This window comes from Strix aluco, chromosome 1, assembly GCF_031877795.1.
Source record: "Strix aluco isolate bStrAlu1 chromosome 1, bStrAlu1.hap1, whole genome shotgun sequence".
In the NCBI taxonomy this organism is placed as follows: Eukaryota; Metazoa; Chordata; class Aves; order Strigiformes; family Strigidae; genus Strix; species Strix aluco.
The window spans coordinates 132,387,600-132,408,823 of record NC_133931.1 but is presented as its reverse complement, the minus strand read 5'-3'; the positions used below and the strand labels follow the sequence as shown (position 1 = coordinate 132,408,823).

At 37.5% G+C, this 21,224-nt stretch overlaps 1 protein-coding gene across 2 annotated transcripts in view; it reads left to right on the top strand.

Moving 5' to 3' along the window:
• The window catches only part of ICA1 (islet cell autoantigen 1), a 74,279-nt gene that overhangs the window by 34,315 nt on the left and 18,740 nt on the right, over positions 1-21,224 (top strand). For both annotated transcript variants that reach the window (XM_074836448.1, XM_074836439.1), the window contains 2 exons: positions 13,444-13,569; positions 13,757-13,855. In XM_074836448.1, coding sequence (XP_074692549.1) covers positions 13,444-13,569; positions 13,757-13,855 — 225 coding nt within the window. The remainder of the gene's footprint in view (positions 1-13,443; positions 13,570-13,756; positions 13,856-21,224) is intronic.

The window sequence follows — 21,224 nt, the reverse complement described above, 5'->3', positions numbered from 1 at the left end:
GTTTGAAGTTAAACAGATTAACCATAGTTTGTCTCTATGCTGGAGAAAAATAGAGGAGGGGCCTCATGCAACCAGCAGTGGTGTCAGCTGGGATGTGGCTGCTGACTGCAGCCCTCTGCTTCCCCCTGTACCCCCCTTTGGAGCAAGAACTACAGCTCTTTGGGTCAAAGCTACTGAGGTCAGGCCCTACCCTGCATAAAGTGGGAATGCTCTCATTTGGAGCTGATTTCTTCCTGCACAGGCAGGAGATAGGGAAATTGGTAGGTATCATGTAAGGAGCATGGAGTTATATAAGTATTTGAAGAGTGGGGGAAGATTTTTGGAAACATAGCCCTTTTTCCAGGGAAGGTATAGGCGATGCAGTGATACAGCTTTTCTGAAAGATGGTGCCTAAATGAAGCTGAACTGGTGCAGAGCTCTGTGTCGACATTCACTGTGTTTTGAGAATAGCATCGATCAATCTAGCTCAAAAATGTATTTTCCTCAGCTTAAATTCAAGTGAACAACTCTTAATTTGAAATAAGTGTGTTTACACAATACTTAGCCTCAGCTTAATTCGAAATAATTTTTAAAACAGTTTAGTTAAGCTGCAGAAAAGTAGCATACCTTCTCCATTTCTAGGGCTGTGGGTTCGGAGGCTCTTGAATCTTTTAAGATGGGGTGACTCAGTAACATTTTTTTCCTTTGGCTGATTTTTGTGTTGTGATCTTAATTTCAATAATGACTTCTGAGTGTGGTTCTGAAAAATTCAAGACTGTTGCTGCTTTGAACTTCTTAAATTTAACAAACTTCCCTTAGTTTTACAGTAAATAGTGGTTGAAGTTATGAAAGTGATCCACATCTTATATTTAAGAGTTGGTTGCATCCTGTATTTGATAGAAATTCTTTCAAAAGCTGGCATGTTGTATTTTCTGTGTATATTCCATTTGATGTTTGTTTCAATAAACTCATTGCTGGTAGAGCAATTGGATTCATATTCTGGAACTGCACTGTGCTGCTCTGTTTGTGAAAGCTGTTCTGAGGCTTAAAGCTAAAGATTTTGTTGTCTGGTTTTTGGCTGGATGAACTTGCTGGATTGTGCTGAGAAATGTAACTTTGATCAGGGCTGTGTCCAGCTGCTGGATAAGTGGAAAGGATTCTGCAGAGGCTGCGCTCTCACCAAATGACGTGCTGTGTCTGCCTGCACTGGGCCATGCTAGAGGGGCAGAAATCAGGAAGAAGGAGGAAAATACCTCCTTAATTCCTGGTAATTCCTTAGAAAAAACTTCAGAGGTTTTCTGTTGCTGTTGGGCTGTACCTTTCAACCTGTCTTTTTTCTCCTGTGAAGGGACTAAATTATTTTTTAATAATGGAGGAGGAAGTGTATTCCTACTGCTGCAGGGCAGCTGTTCAAAAAGTTATTTAGGACAGAGAGCAGTACTACTTGCCACAGATAGTTTTGATGTCTCAGAGAAATTTGATTTGGATGTAACAAAACTTTGCTGCAGCAAAGACATGTTTGGTTTCCAGGTCTTTGCACTACCATGGTATTGATAGTAGGGAGGAAAAGATGTCAAATTCAAGTAAAAAAAAAAAATTAACAGGCAAGAAAAAAACACATTCTCTTGAGACCTCTTCAATTAGAACACCTTATTGATTGAATAGCAGGAAGACTTTTGGTATGTGAATTTATAGTATCTTTAATTGGTGGGCCTGTTCTGGTTAAATATCTAACCCAGTAGTTATTTTTAACAAACTACCTTCTCAAAAAAGAGAGGGAAAAAAATTAGCTATGTATACTTTATCCCAGAGGATTTGTGTAGACAATAACACTGTTCAGTGTACCACTCCCCTCTTACAATATCATGAGTAAAAGTTTCACTCAGCAGACAACCCTTTAGGGCTTGAATGAGGAGAGAGGAGTGTTGCCTGCATGCTTGGACAATGGATGCTGTAACTAGGTCTGTCCAAGTAGATCCTGCAGGTTTTAGACAATCCATTTCCAAAATTCAATCCCCAGGTCTTAATACATAGAGACTTCTGTACGAGGGGGTACGAAATTGTATGAAAATAAAGTACTGAGGTCTGAACTTCTCTCTGCACTGCAATTATAATTGTAGAAATGTTGGAGCATGTCAAAATTGCCCCTGCCCCTTTTCCAAATAAATCTGTGTGAATGCAAAGCTTGCATACTGTCATACAGTTACAATATGTGAGGCATTTGTACGTGCTTTTTGTTATTTAGGCATGTTTGGGCATAGGCAGTACTTGAATACACTCTGACAATTGAAACTGAGCACTCTTACAGTTGTAAAATTACATAAGGTGCTTTTGAATTTTCATAGTGGAAAATCTGCTGTTAAACAGGTGTTATAGAGATTACTACCTTGTTGGAAAAGCTCATTTGAAGTATCTGTGCTGCCTTAGAGCACAGAACAGAGAATTCTCCCACCATGAGAAGGCACTGAGACAGTCTGAATCCAGCATAGCAAACTCACAAACCCGCCTTGACCTGGAAACATGCCTCAGGGTTACCTTATTCTTAAGGATGGACACATTAGTTCAAACAAAAATCCACCGTCTGTCCATCATCTGTCTTCATTGGTGACCAATGCTAGCAACCAGGGAGTTGCATAGATCAAATACACAGTGGCATTTTCTTGTAGTACTGTGACCAGTGGATGCATCATAAGACATAGTGTTTGATTTTTTTTTTTCTAAGAAATTGCCCAGTTGGCTTTTGAACCAATGTAGATTCTGGCCATCACAACAGATGGCTGTGATCAGAGAGCTGCCCGAGAGCTGCCCTACTGACACAGATGTTGTGTAAAGATCCACTGTCCTTGTGTTGAGTTCAAGCAGCTAGTTTGGTATACTGCCATATGGTTCCTGTGTTGGCCGAAGTCTGGTCTTTTACAACTTTTGTATGTGTGGTATGATGTACTTCCATCATACTCCTCCTTAGTAATCTCTTTTTTCTGGGCTGGAAAATCCTAGTCTATCATTCTTTTTACAGAAACTAATTTACATTTTTTATCAGACATTTCATTCTTTCCTGCCATTGCTAAACCTGAACCAGTCTGCTCTTGCAGATCCAACTTGGCTTTGGGTGGAAGAAAAATACAGAACTAAAAAAAGTCTTCATGTCACTGTATAATATTTATGGAATCACATGCATAATGTGTGAGGAGGTTCTCATTTTTCCCCATCCCTAAAGAGACACAAGAGAGTTGACAAAGATGCAATATAAAACAGCGGGAATAAACACAGGGCTGGGAAGGAGGTGAGGCAGTAGGAAAAAAGAAAGAGAGAAAGGACTAAGATAAGTGTGTATGTGTTTGCGTAAAGGAGGGAGGGAAAGCTACTTGGTAGGATTCAATTTCTGTGATAGCCATCTTTGAATATATCAGAAGATGGTACAACCAACCTTTGTTTTTTGGAGGGGAAAAAAAGGAAGAATATTCAAGCCAGCCATAACCTTATATCCTCACAGGGGTCAGAGAATTACTCACATCTGCTGACTGTCAGTGGTTATGAAGTAAGCAGTTTTGACCATAGCTTACTCATTACTGCCAGGCTGGAGTTATGTGGCGTGTGAGCCAACAGGCTCAAGGCAGTAAAATTTTTACAGGCTGAATACTGAAAAACTTAGGAGGGAATTGTGGCATAAATGTGACACAAAGAACAAATTTCATATTCTACTGAATAAAATCCACAAAGGAGTCATGGTGCATGTCCATGACCTAGTTATTTGGTAAATGTGATATTTCTATAATATCTTTTAGAAAAAAATCCTCTATTGGGATTTAAAAATAGCAGTAGTTAACTCAGTGTACCTAATAACATATTTTCTTACCTTATATTTTTATATTGCTGTTAAGGAAAAAAGATTTGGAGCAATAATCATTACGCACTTTGCTCTTTAACAGGACATTCTCCTTCACCCAGGACCATAGACATGGATTTTAAACCAGGAAGAAAAAGGCAGCCAAAGTACTGAGAGCGTAAAGACAGGGCTAGAAATTAGAACCAAGTTACATAGGCTGGAGAAAAGATAAGCACGAGGTTCTGTGGTCAAAGAAGAGAACAGAGAATGGGAAGTAGTAGTTTGTCTGGGATATATTTGTATCCCGGGCATAACAGCTGCATCTCCAGTGACTGGAGTTAGAAACATGACAGTGTATGTTTGGAGTTCTAGGTTAATTCTTTTCTCCTCCCAGGCCACAAATTGCTAATTGCAGCTCTGCAACTACATTTGCAAAGTTGCAACAGTTTTTGTGAAGATCTTCTGTAAAGGTGTAGCATAGCTGTCAACAAATGGCAGGAGTCTCTCAATACAGTTTGAGTGAGCGCAGATCACAGTCCACATCTCTGGCTTGAAAAACTGGAGAGGGAGAGTATCAAAAAGTGTAAGATGTAACTTGAGGACTAGGGGAAATCACTCAAGGTGTTTCTAAGTCAATCTGTCTCATTTAACGAAGAGAAGCTGAAGAGGTGACTTGACCATGGTATGTAAATTGCTAAGGCTCCTTAATCTGTTAATCAGGTGTTTATCAAGAATCATGGCTTGGAAGCTTATGCTGGATAAATACAAATGATAAATAAGGCATGTATTTAAATACTTATGGTTATTATTAGCGATAAAGGAAATTGGTTTTTTTCCTGGACATCACTTAGGTTTTATCAAACCTAACTCATCTGCTGTGTAGATGTCTGTGCTTAAACTAATCAACAAGAGCTCCCTTTGTAGTCCAGTGGAGAGAAATGAGCTCTTTTAGGGTAACATGAACCAAACTCTAGTCTCAGTTGTTTGTGTTGGCCAGATCTCCATCCACTAAAACAGATCACAGGGTAACAATGTAGATGGCAACATCTGAGCTAGGCACACCTAGTGTAAGTGCAGGAGGTACCTGAATGTTTCTAATAAAAGTGTTTTTAACATACTGAAAAAAGTAAATTAAGTATAAACTTGTTTTATTTAAAATAGTATAAAAAAATGGCAGTATTTTTAAAAAGTAGTAGTTCAACTAAAAAAAACTAATGACATCTGATGTGTTTTTAAAACTGTGAAAACTTAATCTAACACAAATATAATAAGCTTTCCCTATTACATGATTACATTGTTTTCTAGGTGGATAAGGTTTTAAAAGTTGTAATTGCTAATAGATTTAAATACAGAATATTATCAGCCAACCTTATAAGATTTTCAGGTCATTCTGTTTCATTCTGGGAAGTGATACTCTAATGATAAAAACATATATAGGAATGTATGTATATAGGGCCTAAGTAATGCAACTTTGCAAAGTTCCTTCAATATAGCTTCTTAAAAAGCTCCTACATTTTTTTCTTTTCAAATTATAATTTATTCAGTGCCTCAGGGCAGCCGGGCATGTTAGAGGTAGAAGTAAGAGCTATCAGAGTATGATCACTTTCCTGATGAAAAAATAATTAACCTCCCAGTTGTTCTATAGCATAATACAGCATCACAGGCACGGATGGGAATAGAACATAAAAACTGTTCTTTTATTTCTATTAATTTCCTGGACTTGAAATTCTGATGTATTATTAGTTGCATGCTACACACTAATTTAGAGCTGTGTGTTGTATCAAAGCTATCATGTGTCGGTGTAAAGTGTCCATGTGAAATTTAGTTCTGTCATATAATCCTTTCCTTGCCTGTTACATAAATATTCTCCCGTCTATAGCATCTTCCTTCCTTCCTGAGAGGGACAGAAGGAAAAGGGAGAGAGGAGTTTAAAATCCTACAGCCTTACCCATGAAAAATCACAAAAATGCCCCCCACAAAACTTGGAATTTTATGTAGAAGAGCTCAATTTCATGTTCACACCAATGAGGATATGTTTATATTTTTATTATAAATCAGTATAAGAAAAAAAAAAACCTCCAAGCCCTCCAAACTCTTCAAATTCTCAGATCAGGAGCACAGCTGAAGGCTGAAGTTTGCTTGAATGTGTTATATAGAGTGGCAGCTCTAATGCTTTTTAGCTGGTAGGTGTTGCAATAGAGAAGTTTGTAGTAGACCTCGTGTGTGTGCACATGCATATGTGTATAGCACAATGGAGGTTTAAGAGACCCATACCAGACAAATGACGGAATGGTGCAGGCTGTTCATGGTCATGTGTACAAGACAGGGATCTTTAGTTGGTTTATTTTGCAAAATGGAACAAGTGGCTGCTATAATGTTCTGGTGGAGTAGACTCCGCTGTCCCGGGGGCAAGAGTCACTCACTCCTGTAGATACCCAGTAAGGGCTTGTTTGCCCAGTGCAATCATACTTTAAGACCTCTGTCCTTCAAACACTTGGGCTTGGCTTTACATATTCCATAACTCTGGGGCAGACCTGTAATTTATTCAGTGCTTTTTGGTGTTGAGGACAATGGGACCCAGTCTCTTTGAAACCTTCAGGAACTGCTGTAATACAAATGTTAAATAAAAATGAGCACTACTACTGAAATCAAAGGGAGTAGTCACATATTCAAATGAAAATGTGAATTATCATCAGAGGCTATTGTTCTTGTGTGTAAATTAAAGCTATTACAGCTGTTACTTTGTCTCCCATTCTGATTGCAGAGGTAGATGAAAAATCCTGGGTTTGACTAAACTCATTTTTTGGGAAGGAAAACTAAGGGTAAGAATGAGTCTTATCATGTGAATTCAAATAGAATAGGATTGTGAAAATAGCTAAAATGTAGCAGGTTTGAATGACAAAGTTTGCATGAAAGCTTCCTGGTTTGGGGGAATAACATTTCAGTTATAACGTGACTTTTTACTAGTTCTTTCCTCTAGACCGCTTTGTCATGGTGTGAAGGAGAGTAAAATACATGTTAAAAACATGGAGATTTGATTGTTCTGACTAGAACAGAAGTGCTGTGATTAAAGGAAAAAACGTTTTACCAGCATATGATGACCTTATGGTCGTTTGTAGACAATTGATGTTTCAGGTTGTCTGGCAGACAAACATGATTGTTCTTGGTCCCAGTAAATATAGTGAAATGCTGATACTGCAACGCTAATTCATATTAAGCTGCATTTCTCTATATTCTATTATGGAGTGGTATAGCATTACTTCTGCCTTTTTTTTTTTTTTTCCTTGCTGTACTTTAGCACTCTTCTTCTATTGCTTACATGCAGTTCCAGGACTGTCAATTAGAACAGGTCAATTAGATGCTTCAATTAAATGTAAAATCTCTCTGTAATTATGGCAGGTAATTTGCTGGTAGATGTTTGCAATTATTTGAGTAGGTATTGATTTCATTGGATTATGTTGTATATCACTGTGTTTCAGTTGAGTATTTAGTTTGTTTTTCACTGTGACTGTTTCAGCCACTAGAAAAATGGTCTTCGGTGGCTGACAAGTTTTTGTGCTGTATTGTGTCTTGTGGTAGACTTGCCTTGATCAAGTCTATATATAATGAGAGTTTTCTATCGCTTTAGGACACCAGAAAGTTGTGCCAGTTTCCAGAATCTTTATCTCTTACAATGCAACTAGCCTGATACACGTTTAATTCAGCTTTCTCTTCTCTACTGTCTTTCGACATGAATTTGCTGATAAATTGAAACTACCTCGACATAGGACATGTATATTTTCAATAGCTATTTCAAAGTGTTACTTGCTTGTACTGCTGTAGTGACTGGGAATCTGAATAATAGGTAGCAGCTCCACTCTCTTAGTCTTGCGTAGGAAAAGAAGAAAAAGGTATACCTGCAGTTTTTCCTCTCCTCACACAGACATAACCTTTTTTTCAAAGCTGACATATCGGTTGTTCTTTTGTGGCAGAAAGGCACACAGTACTTTTGTTTGCTTTCCAGGGTGAGACAGGTAGACATGCAACAGTAACTAAGTCCTTTATATGAATTGCAACGTGACTGCAAATTTGCTTAATCAGGTTTAATAGGATGAGACGCATGAGAACACGTGCACAAGCACAGACGATCATAATTAAGTCCAAAATGGCAAACTTAAGAAATGTATCGTTGGAACTCGTTATGCACTTTAGGTTATCTAAGTTCATATTTCAAGAATAGTTTCATTTCTTGAACAAATCTGATGTACATCTGCTCAGCCTCAGACCTAAGAGATATTATTTGGATCTGTTGTGCTGTCAAAGTAGTTTTCCTTTTTAGCTAGGCATTTCTCGCTCTGTAAATTTCATCTTTTAAAATTAATTTTTATCAGTCTTTCTCATCAGATCATAAATGAAGATTTTAATAACCAGGGATGAAGCAGACGAACAGAAGTATGCTACCTCTTCTTTAACCATTGTTCTTATGTATTACTTCTACAAGTTGATGTAGCAGAGATTAGTGAATGCAGTAAGTACTATTTCAACCCAAGGGAAGAGTTGAGTCAAAGTATAGTCTGCAAAATGCAGAACATACCAAAGCACACTGAAATCAGGGTTAGTACTGTGCAAGACATTGGAAGTCCTTACATTGCACATGGAAGAGTTTAGTTACAGGCATTATTTTCAATAAAACATTACCTTTTCTGTACTCTGACTACCCAGCATCAATCTTGAATTTAAAAGGAAAAAAAAAGGACAGAAAAAAATCAGTAGGTGCTTATATATTCTCATGTAAAAGTGTAATGGGTGCTCCTTGTCATAACACCACTCAAGCTATGAAGTTATTACAGTTTTGTGGGAACTGAGAATCTAGTTCCTTATGCTTTCTGTGCTATATGGAGAAATGCTGTAAGATATGCTATACACTAAATACTTTGTCCTCAAGCTACAGCCTACTTCAGTTTGCATTTAGTTTTCATGTAGTCTTTACAACGATCAGGTATACCAGAAGGTGCTGTACTTATTTAATGCAGAGATTTGTGGTGATTCCATCTGCTGGTAGAGTTTACCCAGAGTCCCCAACAGGAAGGTTTGCTATATTCCAGGCATTTTTCCCTCTTGATTTACTTACCCCCCTCCTTCCAGCCTATACACACGCTGTGCATGCTTTTCAGATCGAGTAAGTGAGAGGCTGGGTGACAAATTAGACTGGAAGCATCTGTTTCTGCTTCTATGCTGGAAATGCTGAGACAAAAATATACTGTATGTAAAGTGAGTTAGTGCTTTTAGCTGACATAAGTTCGTTTTGGAGATGATGCTTCACTAGCTGAATTATCCCTGAAATTGGGCTACTACTGAAAATAAATTTCGCATTTTATGGTAGACTGAAAGAAAGTAATAACACAGATGTACTGTAGAGGACACAAAGATTCCTTGAAAATACATGACAAATCCTTATTTTAGTAACTGAACATACTGAACAGGGGTTTTTAACTGAGTCTGAACATTATTTTTTTTAATGTTAGCACTCTTGAAGATTGGGACTTTTTCTGTTTGAATATAGGTTTAGGAACCTGTGCTTGCAAATATTTGCCCTTCCAATCAAGCATTCCAGAATCTGACTTTCAAGCCCCCAGGATTTAGGATTTTAACATTTATTTGTGTGCTTAGTTATTTTAGTCTTTTGAAATTATTTCAGTTTTATCTGGCAGCTTAACAGTTTATCAAACTATTGATCTAATAAGATACTGCTTTCCAAATTTGTTTTATGTGCTCTCTTTAAAGAATTCTAGTCCATAAATACTGTATATAGATGTTTGCATTGGGAAATTAAAAGCAGGTTGCTCCAGGTTGCTGCTTAGAAAAAGAAAAAGATGAAGAGTAATAACCTTTTTTTTTATCAGTAATACCATAAGATTTTCTTCTGCAGCATCAGCCTCACAACTAGCACATACAGTTTCAAGATGCTTAGGACCTCTTTCATCGTAAAAATGTCCAAGTTGCATTTGCACTGGTGCAGTTCTCTTACAGTCAGTAAAATTCTGACACTTTTCAGACCAGGATTTTGAAGAAATTTTGTATGTTCAGCTTTAATGAAGTTAAATACGTGAATAAAAATTTTCAAGACTGAGACCACGAGGTCCTGTTTCTCCTGTCTTAGTAATTGCAGAGAAAGGAGAAGATTAGTATGTATTACCTCAGCTTTCCCTTGAGTAGAAAACCAAAGGTTCATTCTGATAACTTGTGTGGTATTAAGTAGATTATGCTTTGTAAGCATTAAGGTTTTATACCTAATTCCTGAAGCCACAAGTAATCTTAAAAGATGTCTAATAATAATTTTAATTGAAGTGCATTTATTGGCACACAGAAAAGGGAAAAGGTCACGCTAATGTGGTATGCAGTGTTCTTTCTTGGCTGTCCTGCACTGCTGCTGCAAAATGGAGAGTACTTTCAGTACTCAATAAACTTTAAGTATATCAAAAAACCTAAAAGCACCGTTAATTTAATAGTTCTCGTAGTATTGTGTCTTCCCTCGTTAGCAAAAGAAATGTGTGGCATTTGGTAACACAGCATTAAGTATTTTGAATCACCTGTATGAGCATGTCAGATATATGGGTTTGTATTCCACATGGTGGTGTGGACCACATCTTTCTCTTTATGAATGCTCTAGCTTTTAAGAGAGACACTAATTACATGTTCAGTTAAGATGAATGCTGACACTGTTTCTTATTAAATGTCCTTGAAGACTGTATGCAGGAAGACTACAACTCAAACAGGTTTTTTGTTTACTGGATGTTTTTTTTTTCTCTTTATTTTAAGGAATTGGAGACATGAGGTAGACCCAAATCCCAGTCTGTCATATAAAGTCCTTGTGCAGACTTGCAATTGTAGAAAATAATTACATTTAGTAGGTTTTTTTCTTTTTTCCTTGTGGCCCACCATCTCTGACAGAGTATTTATATTCCCCAGAACTAACATTCTTTGCTCACTTGCGCTATCAGTCTACAAAGCCACAGCTGTTCTTACTGTGTTTTCACCAGTGCTGTGGTATACTGAATAGGAAAGGAATTCTTATCTCAGCTGTACCATTGTAAAATATAGTTTTATATGTGACACATTTCCACTGACATCAGTTGAATTTCTCTGGATTTTCATGGTTGTAACTGAGATCAGAATTTTAGTCTCAAGTCTCACTAGGTTTTTCAAAGTCCTACAACATCTCTTACTTAAATATCTTCCTGTTATAGCAATTCTTGCTGGCAAAAGATGTAGGTAATCTCATGTTTGGATTTCAGTTTTGCACAGACCCATGATTTTCTTCACAGTTCTTTTTAGACTGAAGTTGTAAATCTGTGCTCTCAGGCACCTGCAGCTAAAGCAAAGAAAGGATTTGAGGACCTAATGCACAGCAAAGGTGTTTTATCCAACACTGGATAAAGCTTCCACACTCTTTTTGCCACTGCTCCCATCCTCCTCCATTGCTGCTTAATTTTGGAGGCCCATAAGCTCTTTACTCACCTACTGTTTTGACTAGACAATTGTGCGTGGGATGGGACTCCTGGCATGGATAGCATGGTGCCTCGCTCGGGCTTCCACCAGGCACAAGCTAAAAGAAGTGGTGTAGAGTCCCTCGAGCATCACAAACTAAGAGGCAGCCTCAGCTCATGCCAGTGTAGTTCTGACTGGGTAAGGCTTTTCACAAAATATCATACTTTGTAGGGAGATGTCTTAGCAGAAGCTGTCCCTTGCTTTTTACATCATAGCTTAGCATTTGTCATGCTTGCCTAAGGAGTGGAAGCCATGGGAGCAATTTCCTCCTTTCTGAGGGAATTCAAATCTGTCTCCACCTCACCAAAACATCTCCTAACTACCCAATCGGTCTACCAGCTCTGGACACCCCTCTTTGGTTTGAAACTCTTCAATATGCAAAAACAACAAAGCAAGTCATCAGTAAGATGTATTCTTGTGGTTAGAGCACTGGATCAGGTCAGAAGTTTGAGATGTAGTTCTTATTACCAGAACTCAAGATTTATTCATTGATTGCTTGGTGTAATATGTGGAGTTATCCTGGAAGACTTCCGCTACTAGATGAATGCACTAATCACAAAGCTATTTTACAAAGGTAGAGTATCACTGCTTTTTCTTTATTTAAAAAAAAAAAAAAAAAGTACTTTTTTTCTAGGCATCATCTTTTTCTACAATTAAAATATCACCTTTGAGATGCTGCATTTATCAGAAATTTTGAATTATGGTGGTTTCTTCATTATGAACATACCAGGCCTATGATGTGTACAACCCTGTAATATTACTTATGGAGTGCCGATCTGATCAGTGAAAAAAAGTTGCCCCAAGTGTCCCACAATTTGTACGAGTAGGTGATCTGATGAATTCGTGATGCAGATCTTTCGCTGTTTTTCTGCTTGGTTGGAAGTCTCGTACACTCTTAGTGAGTTTGGGAAAATAAGATTAGAAATATGGTAACCCTAACATTTGGATTGCATTATGAGGTATGTATTTGTCCTTACTGCACAAGGAGCACAGGCACTTGCTGCAAGGTTCTGGTTTCACTTCTGAAGATCAGGACCATACAAGTTTGTCATGTCTTGCTTGATTGAGTCTGCATATTCTGAACAAAATCAGTATACTCTCTGAGTTAGGCCAATAAAGGAGACATATTTAGTTTGCATTCAGTGGATTTTTTTCACTGTGCAGGTTTTTTTGGGTAAATATTTTATTGTAACTGTGAAAGAGTTATAAGAAAATCATGTTGTTTTGTGGTTTGATTGTTTCCCATTTCCTTGGAAGAAAACTAAATTTTGTATATAAACAAATTTGTTTTGTTCATATAGTATTAGGGTAGTGTACAAAGCTGTCTTAAAAATGGGGGATCCTGTGTACAGAATGCCTACAGCAACTTTCTACCCTGGTACCTGATCATGAGAATACCAGTATTGTTGTCAAACTTGTGCGGTTTGGTAACAGAGGGTGTCTTGTATGTACTTAACAGGTGGTAGAAGAATAATTCAAAAAACGAAAACTCTTTGAAACTGAAATTGTTTGCTCCTAAAAGACAGGGTCTTGATATTTTTCTTATACCAATAAACAGGAAAAACACTCTGTTTTAGAAGGAGAACTTTAATGACCGAAGTTTTTGTAGCAGTTCAAAGTTCTTGAAGTGATATATTGTCAACAAGAGTTACAGATCGCCTTTAAAGTTTGTCAGTGTAATTTGGCTCTAACAAATTACATGGAGATGTCTCTGTGCGCCTGTATATTATGTAGTAAACTTTTAGTTCCACATTTGTTGGTCAGGCTTTGAATTGGCATTTCTGTAAAGAGATACCAAAATTAGTATGTTTTCCAATTATTATCTTCTCAGTATATATTTAATACTAATATCTTATAAACAGGGGTTACAAACCAAAATTTCTTCACTGAATGTATTGGAAAAATAGTAAGATAGGAAAAGCAATATTTTAGCATATATCAGCCTACCATATCTTAATTTCAGTGAGACTGATGCTATAATAAAGTTCTATATAAATTTTAATTGAGTCTGGTTGGTTGTCTGATTTCTGTAAAAGTTGTATTAGTTTGGTCTTTCATGAAAAACGAAGAAAAAAAAATCACTACATAAACAATTGTCCCTTTGTTTGAAGGTTCAAGCTCAAGTGCGACATGCAAAACTCAACTTTGACAAACTGAAGACTGATGTCTGTCAAAAAGTGGATCTTTTGGGAGCAAGCAGATGCAACCTCCTTTCTCATGTGTTAACAACGTATCAGGTATCTAAAGAAAATGTTGACCTCCAAAAGAAAGATTTCCTGTTAATATGTTTTTGTAAGAGGTTACCATGGCAATATTCAACTGTAAGAATATGTAACTAGTATTGGAGGGGAGATGTGAAATTTGCACTGAAAGCAAATTGGTGTTAAAGCTAACATTGCATTGAAATTTTATCTTACCTTACAGGCAACACTTCTTCATTTTTGGGAAAAAACTTCGCACACGATGGCAGCCATCCATGAAAGTTTCAAAGGTTATCAGCCATATGAATTCACTATGTTAAAGGTAAGGAATATAGAGATATATTTGTTTGCCCAATGATAACAAGTAAGAGATCATACAAGTATGTAGAAAGCACACATTCATATGTTGTCTGTATATTTTCTGACAATTTTATCCCTGCCTTGTCTCTTCATTTAAATACTGGTTTTCTGTTTAATGCACTTCTGGCTACTAGGATCAAAAACTGCATGTAGAGTGCAGTGACTAAGGAAACGGTTGGACTAGATGATCTTCAAGGTCCTTTCCAACCTAGGTGATTCTGTGATTCTGTGAATATTTCAAAGGAAGACGTTATTCAGGGCTGTACTTAAGTATGTGTTTAAGTGCTAACTGGGAACGTGTTTGATTATTCCTAAAGAATCATAAAATCCAGCAGAATTAGGGATTTATGTTGCTCTCCAAAATCCCACAAGTGAATTAATACTATTTTGCCTTTGCACCTGTTTTCAAAAACTCACAGTCTTTAAGAACACGTTATTGGGCTGAATATGAGTACATGGATGCTCAGGGTTCCCACACCTGTACTCAGACTTTTTAACCCTTAACTGCTCTGGGAAATACTGTTTTGCTTGACTAGTGTTGTTTGCTGATCCTTTGTAATCTTAGAATATGGAATATGTGCAATATCTGACTGAAGTCTGAGTTCAGAGTTTCACCAGGTATCTAAAAATAACCACTCAGCACTGTGTATTTTCCTGCTTATGCCTGCCCCTGCATATGAAGTTGCTTTGCCCGGTGCAATCTGAAGTTCAGTAGAGGAATGGGAAAACAGAGAAAAAAATCATTAGCTTTCCAGTTATCCCCATAGACATCTTTGTCCTGTAGTTATTTTGTGCAACGTAATAACTACATGATTGGCAGATCCTATTTGCATGGGAAAAAAAATAACATTTGTCTGAAGGAGATCTGCCAGAAGGGTTACCATCGGGAGGAAAGTCAGGAATGAACAGCTTGCGGCAAAGCCACTCTTCGCTTGGAGAGACAGCCCAGTTTGGAAGCAATTACAAGTCATAGACTCAATCCATGAAATGCTTGTGCATATGACACATAGAAGTAAAAGCTGGGCTGCATTATGCTATATAGCCTGTGGCTACCCCAGAGCTCCTGGAAAAGAAGCTGATACCTGAAGGTATAAGATTTATTTCACCCCAGACTACCAATCTTGTCTGTGCATGACTACAGTATTTTTAAAGTTATTTTCTAGAATGTGGGTTGGGAGAAAGCAGTTTCTGGACTCTGAAGTGCATAAATAGCTTGTGGAGACTGTTACTGCAGGAGCTTGAAACATCACAAAGGACCAAATAAACAAATTTTAAGCTCAATCTCTTCTGACTGTGGACAAAAATAAAAAGAGGCTTATGAACTGTTTCATCTTACCCAGCCTCTGAAGAATACTGTTTTGCATGAGAAGTCTTCATTTGCTATGAAGTTAACATAACTCTAAGCTTCATTCTTGCATAGTCCACATCATGGAAGATGGGTTTTAGCCACAGCTTATGTTCAGTTTTCAGCAGGAGGCAGCTGGGCATAGTTATCTTGACATTGCTAGTAATAGCCTACAGACTCACCAATTAAACTCCAAACTATGAAAGACAGTCCTCTTTATTTCCCTGCCATTGCCTCCCATTGCAGCGATGTCTAGTTTACAGCCTGGGTTTAGCCAGGCCAGAGTCCTGCATACCGTGCTGGTGGGCTGTTCTCATAACTTCCCGATGTTAGAAGGTTTCTGAGGAATTTTTTCTCTTTGCTTTGATATAAACCAATTTCAGTCTACTTTGTGTAGGTAGCCTATATTATTGCTGGGTATTTATTCTTTATTCTCTTTTATATCTAAAAATCTGATTATTTGAACAAGCCATATGATGCTTCAAAATGTATAGTAACATTTGGACACCTTGGAGAGAAACTTGTTCAGAAAATGCCCCTGTTCTGAAGTACCCTTGTGATGGAGGGTAAGAAAGATTTGGGGATGCTTATTATCTTTTGAACTTCCTCCGGTGAAAGATTTCAGTATAATCTATACTTGAAATGAAACTGGGAATCTATGATGAAGAAATACAATCTATCTTGAGTCCACACATGTGTAACAAGTACTCCCTTGAAGCAAAAAGTAACTGTAAAAATAGTTGTGAATGTTGTAGTGTGTTTAGGATGCAGCCTGACTTTGTTATGAGACTCTTAACCATGTTTATTGCTGGCCTCTTGTTCTGAAAAGATGTGATTTCCTGTTTTTGCAGTGATATGTATGCTGAGAAATTATGCTAATCAGGAGGTAGTTTTATACTACACAATTTCATGGAAGTCTGTGCTTTCAGAAAACAGCTACTTGGGACTAAGACTATGTTACTGCCTTTTAGTATCAGTTCTTTATTTCTTTTGGTCTCTGGAGTGTGGGATTGTTTTCTATACCATAGTTAAGTCTCCTCCATGATCTCTTTTCCCCCGATTAGTAGTTTCTGTTTGTTTACCTTAAATGATTGCTAAGGAGATTAAATCAAAATCTGGTGGTTGCATCAGGTGAGATTCTGTTGCCTAAGAGAGTAGATGTCTGCTGCTACCCTCAGGTGCCTTACTAGGGTAAGTCACCTCAATTCTACTTGTCATTTTTGAAGTGTGTGGGACTCACATGAGTCCCATGTCTCCTCTGCTAGACCTGGGTTGGAATAACAATAGATGTTTATGGTTAGGGAACTGATCCCTACCAGTCATATCATATGTTCATGCCAGAGTAACTATATATTAAGAAGGAGTTGCAAGCTAATTCTACATTGAGATTACATGGTGTTATGTTTTTCTGAAGTATAATAAATGGCTATAGCTGATCTAGGGTAAGTGCAGTTTCTGATGGAGAAACTTTCAGTCTAAAAATGTACCCAATGAAGATGCCGCATCTGCTGTTGATTTTATGCATGAAAATATACAATCAGAATATATAATTGCTTAAAACATACATAAAATAATTCAATGTGCCCATTTCTATGTTTTATTAGGAGTTACCCCTTTTAGAATATTTTTCCCTGTCTTATATCTTAAAAGGGATCTTTCCTAAAAGAAAATTTTGAATTTGGTGCTTGCAAATTATTTTTGTCCAGTTCTGATACTAACAGCTTAATTTTGCTCATACAAGTGATCCTTCTGAATTAAATGAAGCATACGTGTATGTAGGATTAGTGTTTTACTTTAAAACAAGAATTTAAAGAAACAATATTTGACTTAGACGTAGATTGTCTTACTGAAAAATTAGAAGGTGCTATGTACTGGAAAATTACTGTTTGTATTTTGTAGTATGAATATATTCATGTACCAGGTTTACTTCAGGAAAGAGACTCTTAAATGCCTCTCGGGATTGTTTCTGGAAAGAAAATGTTGTCTTTAGAGATGTTTGCCAAACTCCCTTAATGAAAAGCAGCCCATTTGTTTTCTTTGCTTCAGGGTATATGCTGAGAGTAGTATAATTGTGCTATTGCAGCTGTATTTCCTAACTGCAAGTTTTATGCTTGATGAAAGATGATTATTAATGTGCTAACAACTCTATGTATCGTGATGTAAAAGTGTCCATTACTGTAATATTAAAGATGATGGGCTGCTATTTTGGTAAAGCCTTTAAGGTTTCATTGTCTTGAAATCACTGTGTATCAAATGAATTCAAATTTATTTCAGGAGCTACTTTTCATAAATAATACCTCTTTTTAATTTCTGTCACCATTTATTTGTCTTAGTTACTTAATGAATATTAAGTTGCATTTTTTACATCTTAATACTGTAATACCAAACTTTCTGAAGAATTCATATGAGCCTAGAGATAATGGCAGCCCTGGTAAGGGAGTCAAAAGACGTAAATCTCAGTGCATCCCTTTATTTCTGTGCAAAGTGGAGTGCTGCTGCCTAGGCTCCTTACATGGTTTGGAGAACTCTGTCCAAACAGGTGCTACAACACTCTCGCCTTCTGCTGACCTCTTCTGTAGTGTTGGTATCCTTTCTTGTTTCTGTTTGTTGCACCATGACTTTACTCACAGGCAAGATTGTATATAATTTTATATCTCTAGGGGTTTTGTAGGGGATTTTGTGGGGTTTGGGGTTTTTTTCTGATGAATCTCCATGAGGAAATTCTGAGACTACCTGCTTTTCCTCTTCCCTTTCAGCTCTCCCCCCTAACGAAACATATCCAAGTTTTTGTCTCTTCAGTGGTGTTGCACTTCTCCATATGTGTTGTAACATCCTGGGATGTATCCCTGACTCCTGGACCTGCCCTTAGCTGTGTTGCTTTGATTCTTTCTCAGTCAAGAGGAAGCACATTAGCTGTCCAAGGCACTTGGGGGGAACTGTGCATGAGCTGAGTGCATTGTCAACACTCTGGTGATTTAACTGCAGAGGGCAAGTTTGTGTGCAGTCCAGATGATCTTGGCTTGACTTGAAAGCAGCCCAGATGCAGGTGAAGGAATTTTGTGAGTAGCAGTCAGTCTCAGAATGGTGCCTGAACTGAAACCAGAGTTAACTCTGCAGCAGAGGAACCCCTTGTCAGCTTAGATATTTCGTCTGAGTACTGAGAGCAAACAAAATATCACTGGGTGACTTTTGGTTGTAGACATACAATACAGGCAGAGTGAATGACTGTAAACTTGCTCTGCCAGTGTTTACAGCCTCACCCTGATTTTTATAGTAAAAGAGAAATAACGAAGCTAGGAAGACAGCTTTCTAAACATGCGAGCATCCTCCTTAAGCCACATACTGGTGTAGCTCGCAGCAAGGTCTGTGTGAGTCCACATGAGCACCCGAAAGAGTGCTGTGAAGTCAGGTATTTATCTGCTCTGAGCCAGCAAAGTCAGGAACGCTTCATACACACAACTGAAGCGTGCTTGCTTTTGTCTGAACTCATCCTGTGTCTTTACAGCCTTGTTTAATCACTACACTTTCTAGATGACAGGATTTCTACCCTTCCTCTGATGTAACTTGAAACGATTAAGAAAATACCATAGTTTGATTTCTACACATGCTGACAGTAGTGATCACATTACTGCGGGTTCATGTTTAGAAAACAGTTGACAATGGCTTTTTAACACTCAGTTCTATTTCATACCCATTCTCTAGCTTTTTTAAATCTTTTTAAAAAGTTACCAGTTTGTAGTACACATCAAGGTGTAGAGTAGAGGGAGGCAGGAGAGAGGAAAAGAATTTCATTGTTCGCTATCAGAAACTGAGGAAATATTGTCTGAATTAAATTGTTACATTGAATTATTGCATTAATATACAGCTGCTGATTTTTAACAGTTTTGATCATAATCTCCATTGAAACCGAAGCTATATTTCAGAACTGTGTTTACTTTTCTAATGCAGGAAATAGTAACTGCCATTATTATCATGGTGTTTCCTTCCCAAGGTACTTGTGAACTCCGTTTCTATATGCTGTTTCTGTGGTTTGATCACCGTCCTTTAAATATGGATTTCCTGAAACAGTCATGTGAAGGAAACATCATAAAATATCATTCCTTAAAGAAGGATGCTGATTTCTCTGTATTTTTCTTGGTGAAGATGCAGAAGATTTTACTTCTGATAATTTTCTTTAACTCGTATAACTAGGCAGTGGTTGAAGTAGTTCTGTTTGTTGTTCAAAACTATTACATCCTTCTTGGGGCAGGCTCTGTGCTGCTATTCTTAGTGGTCGGCAGAGCACCACAACTGTTGCACCATCACCTCCTGATTACAGTAGGACTGTGCATCCTACTGTGAAGGTCTCCAAGATGGGTCAAGTGCCTGAAGCAGTTCAGTCACTGTAATGCAAAGCTCTGCTGTCCTCCTCTGCACTGCACTTTTGTGCAAGTATAGTGCATGTTCTTATGTTTTTGAACTCTAATCCAGGTCCTCTTGGAGTCAGTGGAATAATTACCATGAATTTTAATAGTACAAGTACAGTCTTATCAATACCCAGTACAAATGCAGTTAAAGGGTAACATATTCGTTCACAGGTGTTCTAGCTGAGGTGTCTAGTGTCCATTGTTCAGAATCCAGGAAGTACACTTACATGTGATTCTGGCTAGCACTGTTACAGTGTCAAAAAAAAAAAAAACCTGGCAACCACAGAATAAGGTAAATTTCTTTAATGCCTCTATTGTTGCTGCTTTTGTGATCTCTCATCTTTTGACGCATGAAGTCTGCAGTGCTAAAGGTGCTTATGACAAATTAATCTGTGGTTCTAGGTAGAAGAATTAAGTTACTGAGAGGGAAAAAAAAATGCAGCTGCAGTATAGACAGGTCCGTTAGTTTGGTTTCTAAAACACTGAAGTATACATTTCCTCAAGTACTGAGCCAAGCAGAAACTGGAATGCCCCTTCTGGGGACTCATCTGTCCTGGTTAACAGGGCAGTGCAAACAAGACCTGCAACATGCCTGGGAATACTTTTCTTGTAACAGATGGGCTGGGGACTCTAACTTTTATTCAGTAGATGAGATGGACTTTTCTTTCTTTTACTGTTCTGATGAAACATACTACCATTTGGTTAAAACTCCAGATGCAAAACCACTACACTTTTGTGTTTGTTAAGTTTTGCACAAAAGGTGGCTTAATATTTTTATCATCAGTTTTTTGCGGGGTGGGGAGAGAAGGTAGGTGGGATACACTACTATGAATATCAGTGAGACATAAATAAACTTAATTACAAGGTTAGGGCTATTCACATGAAACATGGTTTTCTTTTTCAAAAACTGAATTGGACTTTGGAAGGAGGAACATGTTTTCACCTTCAAATCAAAACCATTTTATAGAGCCAAATATTCACATTGCTGACATTTGTAATTATTTAATTACTATCTTCAGTTATTTAATTTTTCATACAGAAATCCTAATTAATGCATAACAGGGACAACCAGTAGTATATCACTTTTGTTATCTCAAAGAGTCAGTCTATTATGCTTTATTTGTTGGCTTGTTCACATGTCCAAATTTTGGTTATAAAAATGCTGACCATGAAGCTGCACGTTGTTATCTTGTAGCATGGTCTTTCAGATTGCAAAGGGTTAGTAAGGTTTTGTAATACCACACCTGGCCCATGTCTAACTAATCATCCAAGATTTTAACCCTCATTTTCAGATTTAGGATACAAGTAGTACCTTCCCACTACACTGCACTTGTCAAGGTTGTGTGAATAGTTGCATCAGGAGAAAAAGAGAATAAAGAAGTAAAGAAGTAGTATATGAGGAACAACCAGATGTAAAGAATGAATTTTTCTCATCTTTAAAAAAAAAAAAAAAAAAGGCAAAAAAGGAGGAAAAAAGAGGCAAACCCCCCAAATGGCAAAGAAACAGGCTGTCAGTGCCTGCTTTGCACATGGTATAGATGGTTTTACTTAGAAATATTGGAAACAGAACATGAGTTTAG